This window comes from Streptopelia decaocto, assembly GCF_964273445.1.
Source record: "Streptopelia decaocto genome assembly, chromosome: 8".
In the NCBI taxonomy this organism is placed as follows: domain Eukaryota; kingdom Metazoa; phylum Chordata; class Aves; order Columbiformes; family Columbidae; genus Streptopelia; species Streptopelia decaocto.
In genome coordinates this window covers 1,141,060-1,153,827 of record NC_138662.1, presented here as the reverse complement: position 1 = coordinate 1,153,827, position 12,768 = coordinate 1,141,060, and the positions used below count along the sequence as shown (strand labels likewise).

General features: G+C 39.8%; 1 protein-coding gene across 3 annotated transcripts in view; it reads left to right on the top strand.

Moving 5' to 3' along the window:
- IQSEC1 (IQ motif and Sec7 domain ArfGEF 1) overlaps positions 1–12,768 on the top strand; it is a 69,827-nt gene that overhangs the window by 36,089 nt on the left and 20,970 nt on the right. For all 3 annotated transcript variants that reach the window (XM_082060031.1, XM_082060032.1, XM_082060033.1), the window contains 5 exons: positions 1,165–1,326; positions 5,236–5,358; positions 6,138–6,304; positions 9,311–9,450; positions 10,945–10,974. In XM_082060031.1, coding sequence (XP_081916157.1) covers positions 1,165–1,326; positions 5,236–5,358; positions 6,138–6,304; positions 9,311–9,450; positions 10,945–10,974 — 622 coding nt within the window. The remainder of the gene's footprint in view (positions 1–1,164; positions 1,327–5,235; positions 5,359–6,137; positions 6,305–9,310; positions 9,451–10,944; positions 10,975–12,768) is intronic.

Here is a 12,768-nt window from a genome sequence, read left to right as displayed (position 1 = left end):
CTTAATAGGGTATTAAGTGTAATGTAAAAGAACAGGACAGCTGAATGGTGATGCATTTAGTGATGTTATTTGCAATTAAAAGCCCTAAGGAGGGGTTATGGTTGTATGATGAACCTTTTACAAAAATAGTATGGTCACCTTGTCCTTTGGAAGTGCTTTGCTTGCCTTAAAGGACGTATCTTTCAGGTCATCCAGTGTGCTGCAAACCGTTCACTTGGACAGGTGGACATTATATTGCCATTCCTTACAAAATAAAGATGATGATGAATTACTGGTTCTGTGAAGATACCCTTTAATATCTTTAAAAGAAATAATGATTGTTTGTGGTATCACACTGCTGGAAGACAGTGCACAATATGTGCTGTGAGAGGAATTTTACACCACTTCAAAACATAAGCAGCATTTGCCTTTATAAGAAGTGCATTTCATTGCCAGAAATCAATTCCATCCCCAAGCCTCCTCCCCAACATATGCTTCTTAATACATTAAAATTAGTAGCTTCAGCTTGCTTTGTTTTGAGATTGGAAAATAGTTACAGCTAAATCTAGCGGTAATGTACAAAGAGATGTAAAATACTCAAGAAACTATGAAAGAGGGAAATCTGGGGCAATGGGTGTGTTGTTAATTGCTTTTTTCTGCATGACAGGCTTTTCTTTTTCCCCTTTATTTTTTGGATTCTCAGCTTGCAAGTTCTACCTCTTCGGATGTTGTTGTTCTATAAGGTTGACTTGAAGGTTAACTTTTGCCAGCAGGGGAGTGGGAGGTCAGGGCCGTTCTTTGGTTCAGCAGCAGGTTTTTAGCTCAGTTTCTGGAAGGTCCATCTCTCCCAGCAACACAAGCATTTAGTAGCAAAAGCTTAAAGCTTGTCTTTTGCATTGACAAGTGTTTTGACTTTCATGCCTGAAGCTGTTTGCATATAAAGCTTCTCTGGGAAGGGTTATGGAGCAGGGAAATGTGTAATAACATGCAAAGCTGTGTTTCAAAGCTAGTAAGCTATTAATGGTATGTTCTACGGGAGAGTTACATTTCTCCTGAAACTACACTAGCCCATACTAGTAGTACATTAGTCAAAAGTGGTTGGTAAAATTGTCATAGAATTTTAATCAGATGCCTTCAGGTCCAATGGAAGAAAATTAATAGTTTTGCTTTTTCATTTCTCCTTAGAAAACCTGAGAAAGGAGTCCAGTACCTGATTGAGCGAGGTTTTGTGCCGGACACTCCAGTCGGCGTCGCCCACTTTCTCCTGCAGAGGAAAGGTCTCAGCAGACAGATGATTGGAGAATTTTTGGGAAATCGGCAAAAACAGTTCAACCGGGATGTATTAGAGTGAGTATTGCGTGTGGGGAGGAGCTGAGCGTATTTGAATGTGCCAGTAAGTGCTTCATCGAGCTAGAGGCCGGAATGGTCTCTGAATGTTCTGTGCCTGTCTCTGCCTCTTCTGAAGGAGGGTGAAACCAGGCTAAGGGTTAAGAAAGAAAACAGGCACGTGAGCAAATACTTATTTCTTTGCTTTCCAGCTAAGTTACTGCTTCATTTTGATCCAGCAAGGTACTTAAAAGGATTTATATTCCCTGTATTCATGTACATTTACGCTAAATTTATGTTTCAATTTTATTGGTGTTAAAGGATGTTGTTTCAAAGTCTTTTTCCTTCCTTGGGCTCTCTAATAATTTACTGAATGAAACAAAATAATATTATATGCAACATAAGGCTTCATCAGTAGCAGAACATGAAAATAATTAGTGCAGCCAAATGGCTCAGATGTTAGATAAACAGGGATTGCAGCGTGTGCAGGCATATGCTGACAAGATCTATACAAACTGTTCTTTTCCAAAAGATTACAAAAACAAAAACTGTTTTAAAAAAACAAAGACGTTCAAAGCAGAAAATTAGACTTTTAGCAGCTTGGCCATAAAGTTACATTATATACAGAGTAGACCAAAAATTAAGTTATTTTAAGAAGGTGTTCATTTAAAACATGTATGCCTTAGGGGTGTGCTCTTTTTTTAAGGTTATGGTATCATGATAGAAAGTGTCTGACAACAGGTTATATTTTCTGTGCATATTTCTTATAGACTGCTCTCATCAGCTTCACACTGCAAAGATGTTGGTCACGTTCCTGGCCTTGCTGTTATGCTGTCAGGACTTATGTGCCTCAAATTGCAAGCCTGAACACAGTAGTAATGCAGCTAATGGCTTGTGTACATATGCCGCAGACCTTTTTTTAGAGGTCTTCTCTTTCTTTCCTGTGCCTTGTGCGGTCTGACACGCAGCAGAAAGCACTGGGAGAAGCTCTATAGCCGAGCACGCGGGGACGGGTGGCAGCCAGCCTTACAGTACGCAGTAATAGAATAGGGCTTGGGTTTGATGCAATCCCTGCTCAGCACGAGGCATCATTAGCTGCTTGTAATAATCGTCTGGATTTTGCAATTATGAGTCAGACTAAGGTGAAGACTTTCCAAAGAGTGCATGTCTTCTAATTCTTTAAAAGAAAACAGTACAAGTCCAGGATGAGATTATAAATAATCTTAGGTGATTCACTTTTTGATCTTGAACAAATTGTTTCCCCTCACTGTCTCAAACAAACTAGTAGAATATGGGTAAGAAGTGTGTCTCTGCTAAGCCAGATGCTGTATCCACGATGAGGTGAATTGTTAAGAGTAGGTCATAGTCACCTACCTACAACCCCACAACAATCCTTTTATTGAAATTAATCTGTTCTTAAATAAACTGTTTCACCTATGCTTTGGGGTGAGGAACACCCTGTAAGCAGTGCAGTTCTCCTGACAGTGTTCTGAACCTTGTCTGCACATAGGAACAGTGTATTTTTTCTTAAAAAGAGACAACAGAATAGCATTTCATGTTAAATATCACATTTACAGATTGGAGGTAGGTTTTGTTGAACTGATAATAATTCCAGGCTGTCACATAGAAAAGCTATTTTAAAAGATGATCCTTTTTCTGTTACACAATTTAATTTCAAGTGACTGACTTTGATTTGTGTTCAGGTTTCCCAAATCCTGTAAATTACAGTATTTCAACTATTTGAAATCTTTTTATCACTGGAGCTTAGAAGCCTAAATCTTTGACCAAGACCTGCATTCTGAGCCTACTGCAGTTGCTACCTGGTGGTAGCTGGACTGTAAAGGCACTGTTTGGGTGACGTGTGGCCGGCGTAGCCGGCGTTGCGGACATCAGACGTGCTTCCCAAAACACTGCTGTTCCTGCAGTGAGCTTCCGATTTCTGTCCCTGCCTGACCAAGGAGTGCTTGATATAGGGATATAGCTGAGGGCCTGACCAAGCAGTGCTCGATGTCATAGGGATGTAGCTGAGGGCCTGACCACCAACAGTGGCTTGACTTTGCATTAGGAAACAAAAGTGCAGTCACTCAAAGAAAGAATAAAATAAAACCATCATAAAGAACACTGTTAAGTGTGAGAGGGAGAGTATGATGTTGTGTTACTCTCTATGGAAGTCTATCATTTCAGTTCATTACATGGTTATGCTCAAGAGCACAGGCAAATGGTACCGCAGAGAATCCCGGCAGTTTGGCTGCGGTGACCCAGCAAATGGTACATTCCACTCTTCTTGCCTGCGTTTTGTCGAGAGGTGGTGGGCAGGGGCTGGTTCCCAGGGAGAAGTTTCAGGTGATGTGGTGAAGCCTGGCAGCTTCTTGCTCTGACCTGCCCGGGTGCAGTGAGGATGTGCACGGGCTTTCTCACCCACCATGTGTGTGGACTCGGGCTCTCCTGCACTGACTACAGCCCATTTAATCATGTTCTCTCTATCATTATGATCATGATATTATCAACAGTTATAATTTTATTCGCCATTGTTTAAAAAAAAAGCTAAACAAGTATGTCTGGTCTTACTTTCATGATTCCTTTTGCTGTATTGACCTAGCCAAAGCAACTAGTTTTTTCATTACATAGCCACTAGAAAAGTTTTGGTTACTATTTTGAAATATTGCAGGAAAGTACTGGTTCCAGTTAAGAATATTGACCGCGGTGGTGTATCTGCTGTCTCCATATATCAGAAAAGAGATTAAGACCCCTCCCCATGATGTTGTTGGCCAGGGTGTTTCTGGGGGTTCTTAATTGCTCTAATTCCTTCATTTTGACTCCAGCCTGTCTGCACATGTGCTTTACACCTTCGAAGGAGAAAAGAGATTTTGAAAGTGTTACAGGACTTGCAATAGGTGGTAAGACTGTGAGTGTTATTGCAGAACTGATAATAGGCTTTTAGGTGTGGATTGGAAAGGGTGTGAGAAAGGCACAGCTTGTCTGCTTCTTTCCTTGTGCTTCTGCGTAACAGGAAAAATATTCGAGGTGAAGTGGATAAATTGCTTTGGTATTAATCTGTGTTGGCCACAACGGTACTAGAAGAAAAGTGTGACTTGATTTATCATGGTATAGATATACATTTAAGAAGGGCTTTTAAAACTGGATTGTGCTTGTTTTCTATGGTTTCTGCATTACGGTGCTGTTACTTGCCGTGATTCATGTCTGGTCATTTAAAAACTAAAGGCAAGTTTAAAGAAAGGAAACTTAAAAGTTTCTGATTTAAAAGTAGTCTTTAAGCAAAGTGTTAGAATGTCATAGTTCATGTTGTTGATTATATCCAAGTGGTTCCTTTTTTCATTTTTTATCAGCACTGTGTTTTCAGAGGAAGAAAGTAGTTATTTCTCCATAAACGTTAACTGAAAGACATGGCAAATGATGGGGAAATGAGAATTACACTAATTATAAGAGAGTATCCATGCAAGATCATTTTTTTTCACAGTACGTAAGAACATTCCTAAGCACAGCCATTTGGTACAGATTATCGTGCTTGCTGCTGGCTATTTTAGGTGTGATATTTTGGACAGTATAAGCTTTTATTATTTTTATAGTCATTCTAATAATTGATTAGCCTGGAAGCACAAAACCAAGAATTAGTCTTGACAATGGTATGTCACTTACATTGGTCAAACATTTGTCCTTCCAGCAGCTATTTTGTTAACAAACATGAAAGGCCCTGCTTACATGTACACACTCTCATTGATCTATTCTTTGCAATCTTTCCTTTGCACCTTACCTACAATTATTGCAATTGCTGCTGAAAGTTTCAAAAAACCTCCATTCATCTCTACAAGAGATGGAAAATAGAAACGTTCTTTTGGTCTCAAAGTCTTGTCTCAAAGTACTGTGTTGTTAGGAATTAAAAGCCACAACGGCAATGTGTTTTTCTCCTAGCTGTGTTGTGGATGAGATGGACTTCTCAACAATGGAACTGGATGAAGCACTCAGGAAATTTCAGGCTCATATCCGTGTTCAAGGAGAAGCCCAGAAAGTCGAACGTCTCATTGAAGCTTTCAGGTATGGTGCTGAAGTGAATTGTTCTGGTCACCAGCAACCTGTTGTCTGGCAGTCCAGCTGGAGGACTGGGGACATTGAGTGTGTTCCACTTACTCCTCTGCTTGTTTGCAGTGTCCTCATGAGCTCCATACAGTGTTGGTTGTGGTGGTTTTGCCAAGTTTGAAACAGGAGGTTTTATTTGCTGGCGCTGTTCATGTATCTTGTGTTAACATAGTGAGGTTTCTCAATTAAAAATTCTTTCTGGCATCAGTTGCAAAGCTATTTAAGGATTTTTGAATGTCTCTTTCAATGTATTTGGATATAATAGTTTATATGAGTGGAATTATAAGACCATATACATTTTAGAGTATATATAATCTCAGTCTTTCATTAAGCATTTCAACAATAGTGGAATAAAAAGCACTAACTTATTAATACTAACACAAATGTACTTTATCCAGGGCAGTATGAGATGGAAATCATCATGTGGCACTCAGCTATTAATAATTAATAATAAAATTAATGCTGTATTCTTACCTTGTGTCACTGAAAAAAATGAAATACTGAAGTTATCATAGCTCAGAATCTGTACTAAGAAGTGAAGTTATGTGGTAGTAGAAGACAAAAGCCTTCCACATTCTAGGACTGGCTTATGAAAATATGTGGACGGAAAGCTAAATATGTGTATGGAACACAAATAATGGCTTGCTCAGCCCCTGGAACGTAGCAGTTGGTTTATGTGATGGAATTAGAACAGTAATTCATAGCTCTGACGGCTTCCCCTCTTCGCTTTTTTACAGCCAACGATACTGTATCTGCAATCCGGGTGTTGTGAGACAATTTAGAAATCCTGATACCATCTTCATTCTCGCTTTCGCCATCATACTGTTAAACACAGATATGTACAGCCCAAACGTGAAACCGGAACGTAAAATGAAGCTAGAAGATTTTGTCAAGAATCTAAGGGGTAAGCGAACGCTAAGGGTGAAAGCTTTGCCCTGTAACTGTCACTGGAGCGATGCTGTGTTTCTTCTGGGAAAAACACAGAATACCAGAGCACTTGATCCTGATTTCACTGACTTAAAACGACTGGCATTTTTACAGGCTTTAGTTATTTCTGGAATAGTTAAAACAGAATTAAGCATATAGTATTTTGTCATTTTTATCTTGTCTTTCTTGAATGAATGTATAGTCAGGTCTTTTTATCTGCATATATGTATATATGTTGGGGGACTGAAATCACTATGTCATGATGAGAACTTTTAGAAATAAACTAGAGACTTAAATTCTCAGAGCGGAAAAAAAAATCCCAACTCCAAAACCTTTCTGAAAGGTAAACAGCAAATAGCACAGAAATTTAATTTTGATTTCTTCATTGGCATATTTTCTGATCAAGAAACTATTTGCCAGGGTATCCACACAATTAGACTGCCAAAAAAATATGGCTATTATTTCAAATCTGTATCTCAAGAGTTTTCTATGCTGGTTCTTTCTGCTGAAGAAGAGCAGATTTCTATTAAGTATCAGCTCTGCCACTGCAGAGCTGAGGAGGAAGATAGCGGATCAGGGAAGAATGGATCAGACAGCATTCACCTTTCATCACAGCAGAGTACTCAGATGGTAGAGAAAGAAAATGAGGCTGAAGTCCCCAGCTCTTTTTTTCCTTTAAGATAGTTTGTGCCCATAGGGAAAAGCAGCTTTTACTCTAGTTCCATTACTGTGTGTTTGTGCAAAGGGCAGGAAAATTGCCTGCTCAGTGTTGCAACCCTCTCCTCCTCCTCCTCCTGCTTTTAAGCACAAAATAAGCGCAACTTAGTGCACAGTGTCTCCTCCTTTGCCAATAATAGCTGTAGCAGCGTGGTAGCAGAACAGGCCCACTACTGCAGGCACCAGCAGGTGCTGCTGGACTGGGGAACAGCCCTTGGATACCTAAAGGTGGGCTGATGGCAGGAAGATAGAATAAAGTTGCTTATTATATGAAAATACATTGGCGCATCTCAGGTGCATGACAGTTTGTATTCATGTGTGCATGTCATACTTCCATTTTAGGACTGACTAGTAAAAATAAATTACTTGTGGTGTCCTGGAATTTCAGATCTTGAAATGAAAGTCCTCTCTGGTGATTTTATTCCTTTAGATTTCTATAAGACTGCAATGGACGATCTATGCTTAGCGGATGGTTTAGCTTAGCAAAATTTAAGGTAGTGTTGAGATTTTATCATGAAGTCCACAGTGGTTACAAAAGGCCTGATATTCCTCTCTTAGCATAACGCTAGAGTTATATTTGTTGTGTTAAATTCAGTACATCCTCTCTGAGCTCCAGCCCATATACCAGCAGTTTCTTCTTATTATAGGCATTTCTCTAACAGGCCGCCTTGCCTGTAACTTCAAATGACTGGGTCGCAAAGGGTGCGCTGCGGAAGACTTGCTGGCGTGGAACAGAATAGAGGCAGTTTTGCTTGATTCTAGTTGCAAAGAAACGGTATTTTATCATAGTATTTTTAATGTGAGAAGTTTTCCCACTGTGTGACAAAATCCTCTACTTTGGCTTCAGGATGGGAGAGAAGAGCTTATTGCTTTAAAACCTGTTTAAAAAATAGACGTGTATCTCCCTGTCCCCAGGAAATCCAGCTTAAGCCACTTATTGAAATTGGACTCCTTCCACTGCTATTAAAAATTCAGGATCAAGCATTCACAACACTGTGGCATTTGTTAGAATAGTGACCTGCCGATGATGATCACAGAGTGCTAAACAATAATAGTGTAACTAGGCTATTTTGTTGATTTGTTTTTCCAAAGTCAATTAATTGGTTTTGAAATCATATAGGAAATATTGGTGAAATTAATTTTATTGGATGTTCATACGGTTCTCTTGTAGGAAATTGTTTTATGACATCAAGGGTTTTGATTGCGGGGTGACAATCAAACCCTGGCAGATGTATTGTTAACCTCCTCTCCTCCCCACCTTCCCCATTTTGCCCCTCCCTCTCCCCCCTTCCCACTCAGGGCAGGCAATGGGGAGGGAAAGAAGGACAGAGAGAAGAGAGTTGGAAACATTAAAAATGTTTTACTAATGCTACTGATAAAATAGAGAAAATAATACAAAATATACAAAACCAATCTTGAAAGTCTCAGCAACTGCAGAGCCGGCACCCGAAGGCCTGGACTGGACTCTGCAGCCAACCGGAGCTGGATTCGGTCTGTCTCTAAGCCTCAGTTCGCAGAGACAATGAGCAAGGTCCTCTCCTAATGTCAGCCATAAGCAAAAGGGAAAAAAGGGATGAGATCCTTGTGATCTCCCACTTTTATATGAAGTATTCACGTGAATGGGATGTTATACACAGTTGGTCAGTTTTTGGTCACCTGTTTCTCGTTGCCCCTCTGGCGAGATGTCCATCCGTGCTTATCAATAACTTCCCATTCCATTGCTATGTTCACCAAAACATGTGTCTGGTTCTCCAGGAAAACAAAGCTAATATGAAGCTTTAGCTGACAGGCAAATTCACTAAAAGAGAAACTTGTTTTTTAACAAGGACATATGAACAGTGTTGAGTAATATTGGGACAGAGGCAAAGTGGAATTGTTGTTCTGCTTTCTCTCAGTGGTGTACTGCTAGGAGGAGGTCATATGGAGATTTTAGTGTCTAGAGGGTTATTTAGGTATTTATAACTTGTTTGAGCTTTGATACCAAACGGAGGAAACGTAAAAAAAAAAAAAAAAAGCAAATTAGCCTTTTTATGCCTAAGTTTTAGATTAGCCAAACCTGCGTAATTTCCATCAATGTCTCGGGAGCAGTAAGCTGTGAAACAGCACAACATCAGCAAGTACATGAGCAGTCGTAGGCAGCATTGGCATTACTGTGAGCAGAGGAAACAAGATTGCCTGGGTTTTCCTCCTTTCCTTGCTGAGCACTGACAGTGTGTGTTAGATCATTGAGAGCCAGGCTGAGAACAGAAACTGTTGGCTTCTGCAGGTGTGGACGACGGCGAGGATATCCCACGAGAAATGCTGATCGGGATTTATGAGCGAATCCGCAAACGGGAACTGAAGACGAATGAGGATCATGTATCCCAAGTCCAGAAGGTGGAAAAACTTATAGTAGGAAAGAAACCGGTAAGTTCACTTTGCACTGCCTGTCAGTTACTAAGGAGATGGAGCACAATGTACAGTGTAGAACAACACAGAAGTGTGTTGCTTACAAGTATAAATAGGTTGATAAATGGCAAAAGACAGAAACTGTCAAGATAATAATTTGCTATAAGGTTGGTTTTAGTTTTGGAGTGTTCACAGTGCAGTGATGATACGAGTCAAACTCTTTCCTGTATGTGAAGCTTTACAATTCCGAAATCAACACCAAAATATCTGCTTTGTAGGCAGTTCTTGTGCTTGTTTCAAAAGAATTGAAGTGTTTTATTAAGGTGATGTTGTAGAGAATTGCATTTCAACATTTACGGTATCAGTTATGGCTCCATAGTTTCCAGGACTAATAGAGAATCCCAGCTCACGTCAGCGTTGTTCTCAGCGTGGCAGCTGGCCGTGAGAACTGGTGTTTGGAAGGGGAGATTGTGTCACATTGGCTCAGAACTCACCTGGAAATCAGATCCCAGGGGTTCCAGTGCAGGGTTTCAGCATCCAAAGATGCCTCTTGCTTTGTTAGGGAAAAAATCCTGAAATACTCTGCAGTATAAATTAAACTTCAAAGCATCTGTTGGAAAAGGAGAGAGAAAAGCGAGGCCACAGCATTTTAGAGCTGAATAAACACAGAGATATTAAGACCAATATTTTACCTGCTAATGGTGATATCTAATGTAGAGAGGGACGATAGATCGTCAGCCTTCTTGAATCCAAGTCCTAGAGTCACGTTCTGAAAATCTTCATGTTAGTCGTCCCCAAGGCAGCCTGCAACAGAGCCAAAAAACCCCTAGACTTGCATGGTTTTGAAGTCCTACACCAGTTTTTTATCAGCTCTGGGGAACTTTACTGCAGCAGCGACTGGTGGGTTGGGGGATCTTTTATTAAGAAAAGAGCCTGGATCTCAGGATTCTCCCTGTTACTTTAAAAGAGCTTTGCATTATAATGTTGACTCAGACAAGCCTCACTGTGGTGAGCAGAGGGGAAGAGAATAAGGGACCACAAAGCAAAATTTCCTTAATAAAAGCTTTTACATATTATTGAGGAGAAGGGAAATAAATATTCTAAAATCAGTATCACTTATGCTTTCATATGAAACTTATTTTCTGTAATTGTTTGAGGATTTAGGTTTATATATAGGCTTCTGTGGGAGACAATTCTTTTTTTCATGGTTCTTTTTTTATTCATGCATGTGGCAATTCAAATCCTTAAACTAATCCCGAACGTGTAAATTAAATGGGATTAAGAGAACAATGCCCTCAATGGAGTCCTAGGCTCAAGGATTCTTCTGTTGAGGGACTTTTTAACTGTGTGAAAGAAAATATAGGAAACAGCCAACAGTCTTTATTGATAGAAATATTTGTTTTTACTTTATAGGCATTTAGCCATAGTAAGACCGTGCCGTATTTACTTGCTATGATACAGTACTGTGTTTCTCTGAAGTTTAACGAACTTGTATGTGTCTTTCTACTGTAGATTGGATCTCTGCATCATGGACTTGGTTGTGTAGGTATTTCTCTCATACTCCTTCAAAATTTATAGTCATTTTAATGGGCAGCATTTTCTTAAACTGGCAATAATGTATTCTGTTACATTTTAACCTTTAAAAATATTTGGCTTCTTTCAAGCAAAATTTTCCTATTGTTTTAGTAATAACTCTCCAAAGTATAAAGATTTTCTTAAAAATCTATTTCCCAGAGACTGCTTCATTTATTGCCGAGAGTTTTCTAGACCTTTTTAAGTACACTTTGTATGCATTACAAAAGTTACTATCACTGTAGAAATTAGCCAGTGAAGAATAAACAAACAAGTAAAATGACAGTCGCACCCTTCCAGCTGGGCCCTGGTGTGTTTGCTCTTTCTGGTCCATTCAGTGTTGAATCTAGAAAGATATCGCCAGTTAATTTAACAGTTCTCTTCTGGAAGGTAGATGAACATAGAAAATACTGATTCCAGATTTAAGCTATTGGCGTATTCAAAAATAATCCTAAAGCTATTATTCTAATGCAGTATTCCACTTTAATTTCACGATAATATTATTGCTAGTAGTTTTGAGCAAAGAAATGACCTCATAGCAAAGGAGTGCCCATAGTGCGCTGAAATCTGATTACCTTATACAGATTTGACCCCAATCATTTTTTTCTCAATTCTATACTTTAGCATCTTACTTGTGACAAACCAGAGAAGCAACTTCAAACTTTCCTTTGGTTTTTCAGTCTTCTGTTTCTTGCTTTTTCTGTGTAAACAATTAAAATCATGCAAAACTGGCTTCATATTGCAAAGTGAAGTGGTTGTTTCCTGTCTAGTGGTGCCAGTGCACTGCAAAAGCAAACGGAAAGATGTGACCTTTCTGAAATACGGTGGGAGGCAATCGGGACAGCTCACGTGTTGCTCTGAGCCAAAACACGGTCTGGAGATCAGTCCCACCAGCAGCGCGCACTGGGCTTGTCCGCGAGTTCAGCGTGACTGCCTGCGGGGGTTGTGGTCTCACTGGAGCAAACCTCACACTGCCCAGTGCTGGGGAAACGGGAGGGAGGAGAGAATGAGAACACGGCCCACTTACTCCTGCCGCTGTCCACTGAGAGCCCATGGAAGCGGTTCAGTTACCCACATTGCCTGAAAATAGAAACCAGGGATTTCTCCAGCATTCTTCAACACTCTGTCTCCTTTAGAACATCTCAGATTTTGTCTTAAACACCTTTTCCTTGCAAGCTGAGGGAAGGCAATTAAGCTAATGCTATAGATAAATGCTATTAGCGTTTTATCTGTTATTAGTATAGTCATCATTGGATTTGGGGGAAAAACTGGAAACTCACCAAATGACTTGATAACCAACCAGGAACAAGGGCAGATGGTGAATCCAAAACTCTTTTCCCCTCTTTTTCCTTCTTTTTTTTTCCTTCGCCCACCCTGTCTCCTGCAGAGGAAGCAGCAGCATTGAGAGTCTTTGGCTGTTTTACTCTGCCTAGTGAATCTTAGAAGTCTCATGCAGAATCAGGAATCATAAATAAATGTAATACATAAATGAAATATGTCTAGTTAACAAAGAATATGCTCTGCTTCCAGTCTTTAAAGGCTTTCTTTTAATACTGTTGACATGATCTCATCATATGTATTTGAAAGAAAGGCAGCCTCACTGGCTTGGAAAGAGCAGCTTCAGAGGTAGCTTCAGCAGACATTTCAAATAAGCAAATGGAAAATTATTTTCAGTTTTCTTGCTGGCATGAGAAAATCAGCCAGCCTGAAAACACGTTTACTTTTTCCAATGCCACCATTTCCTTGGTGTCGGAGAATGATCAG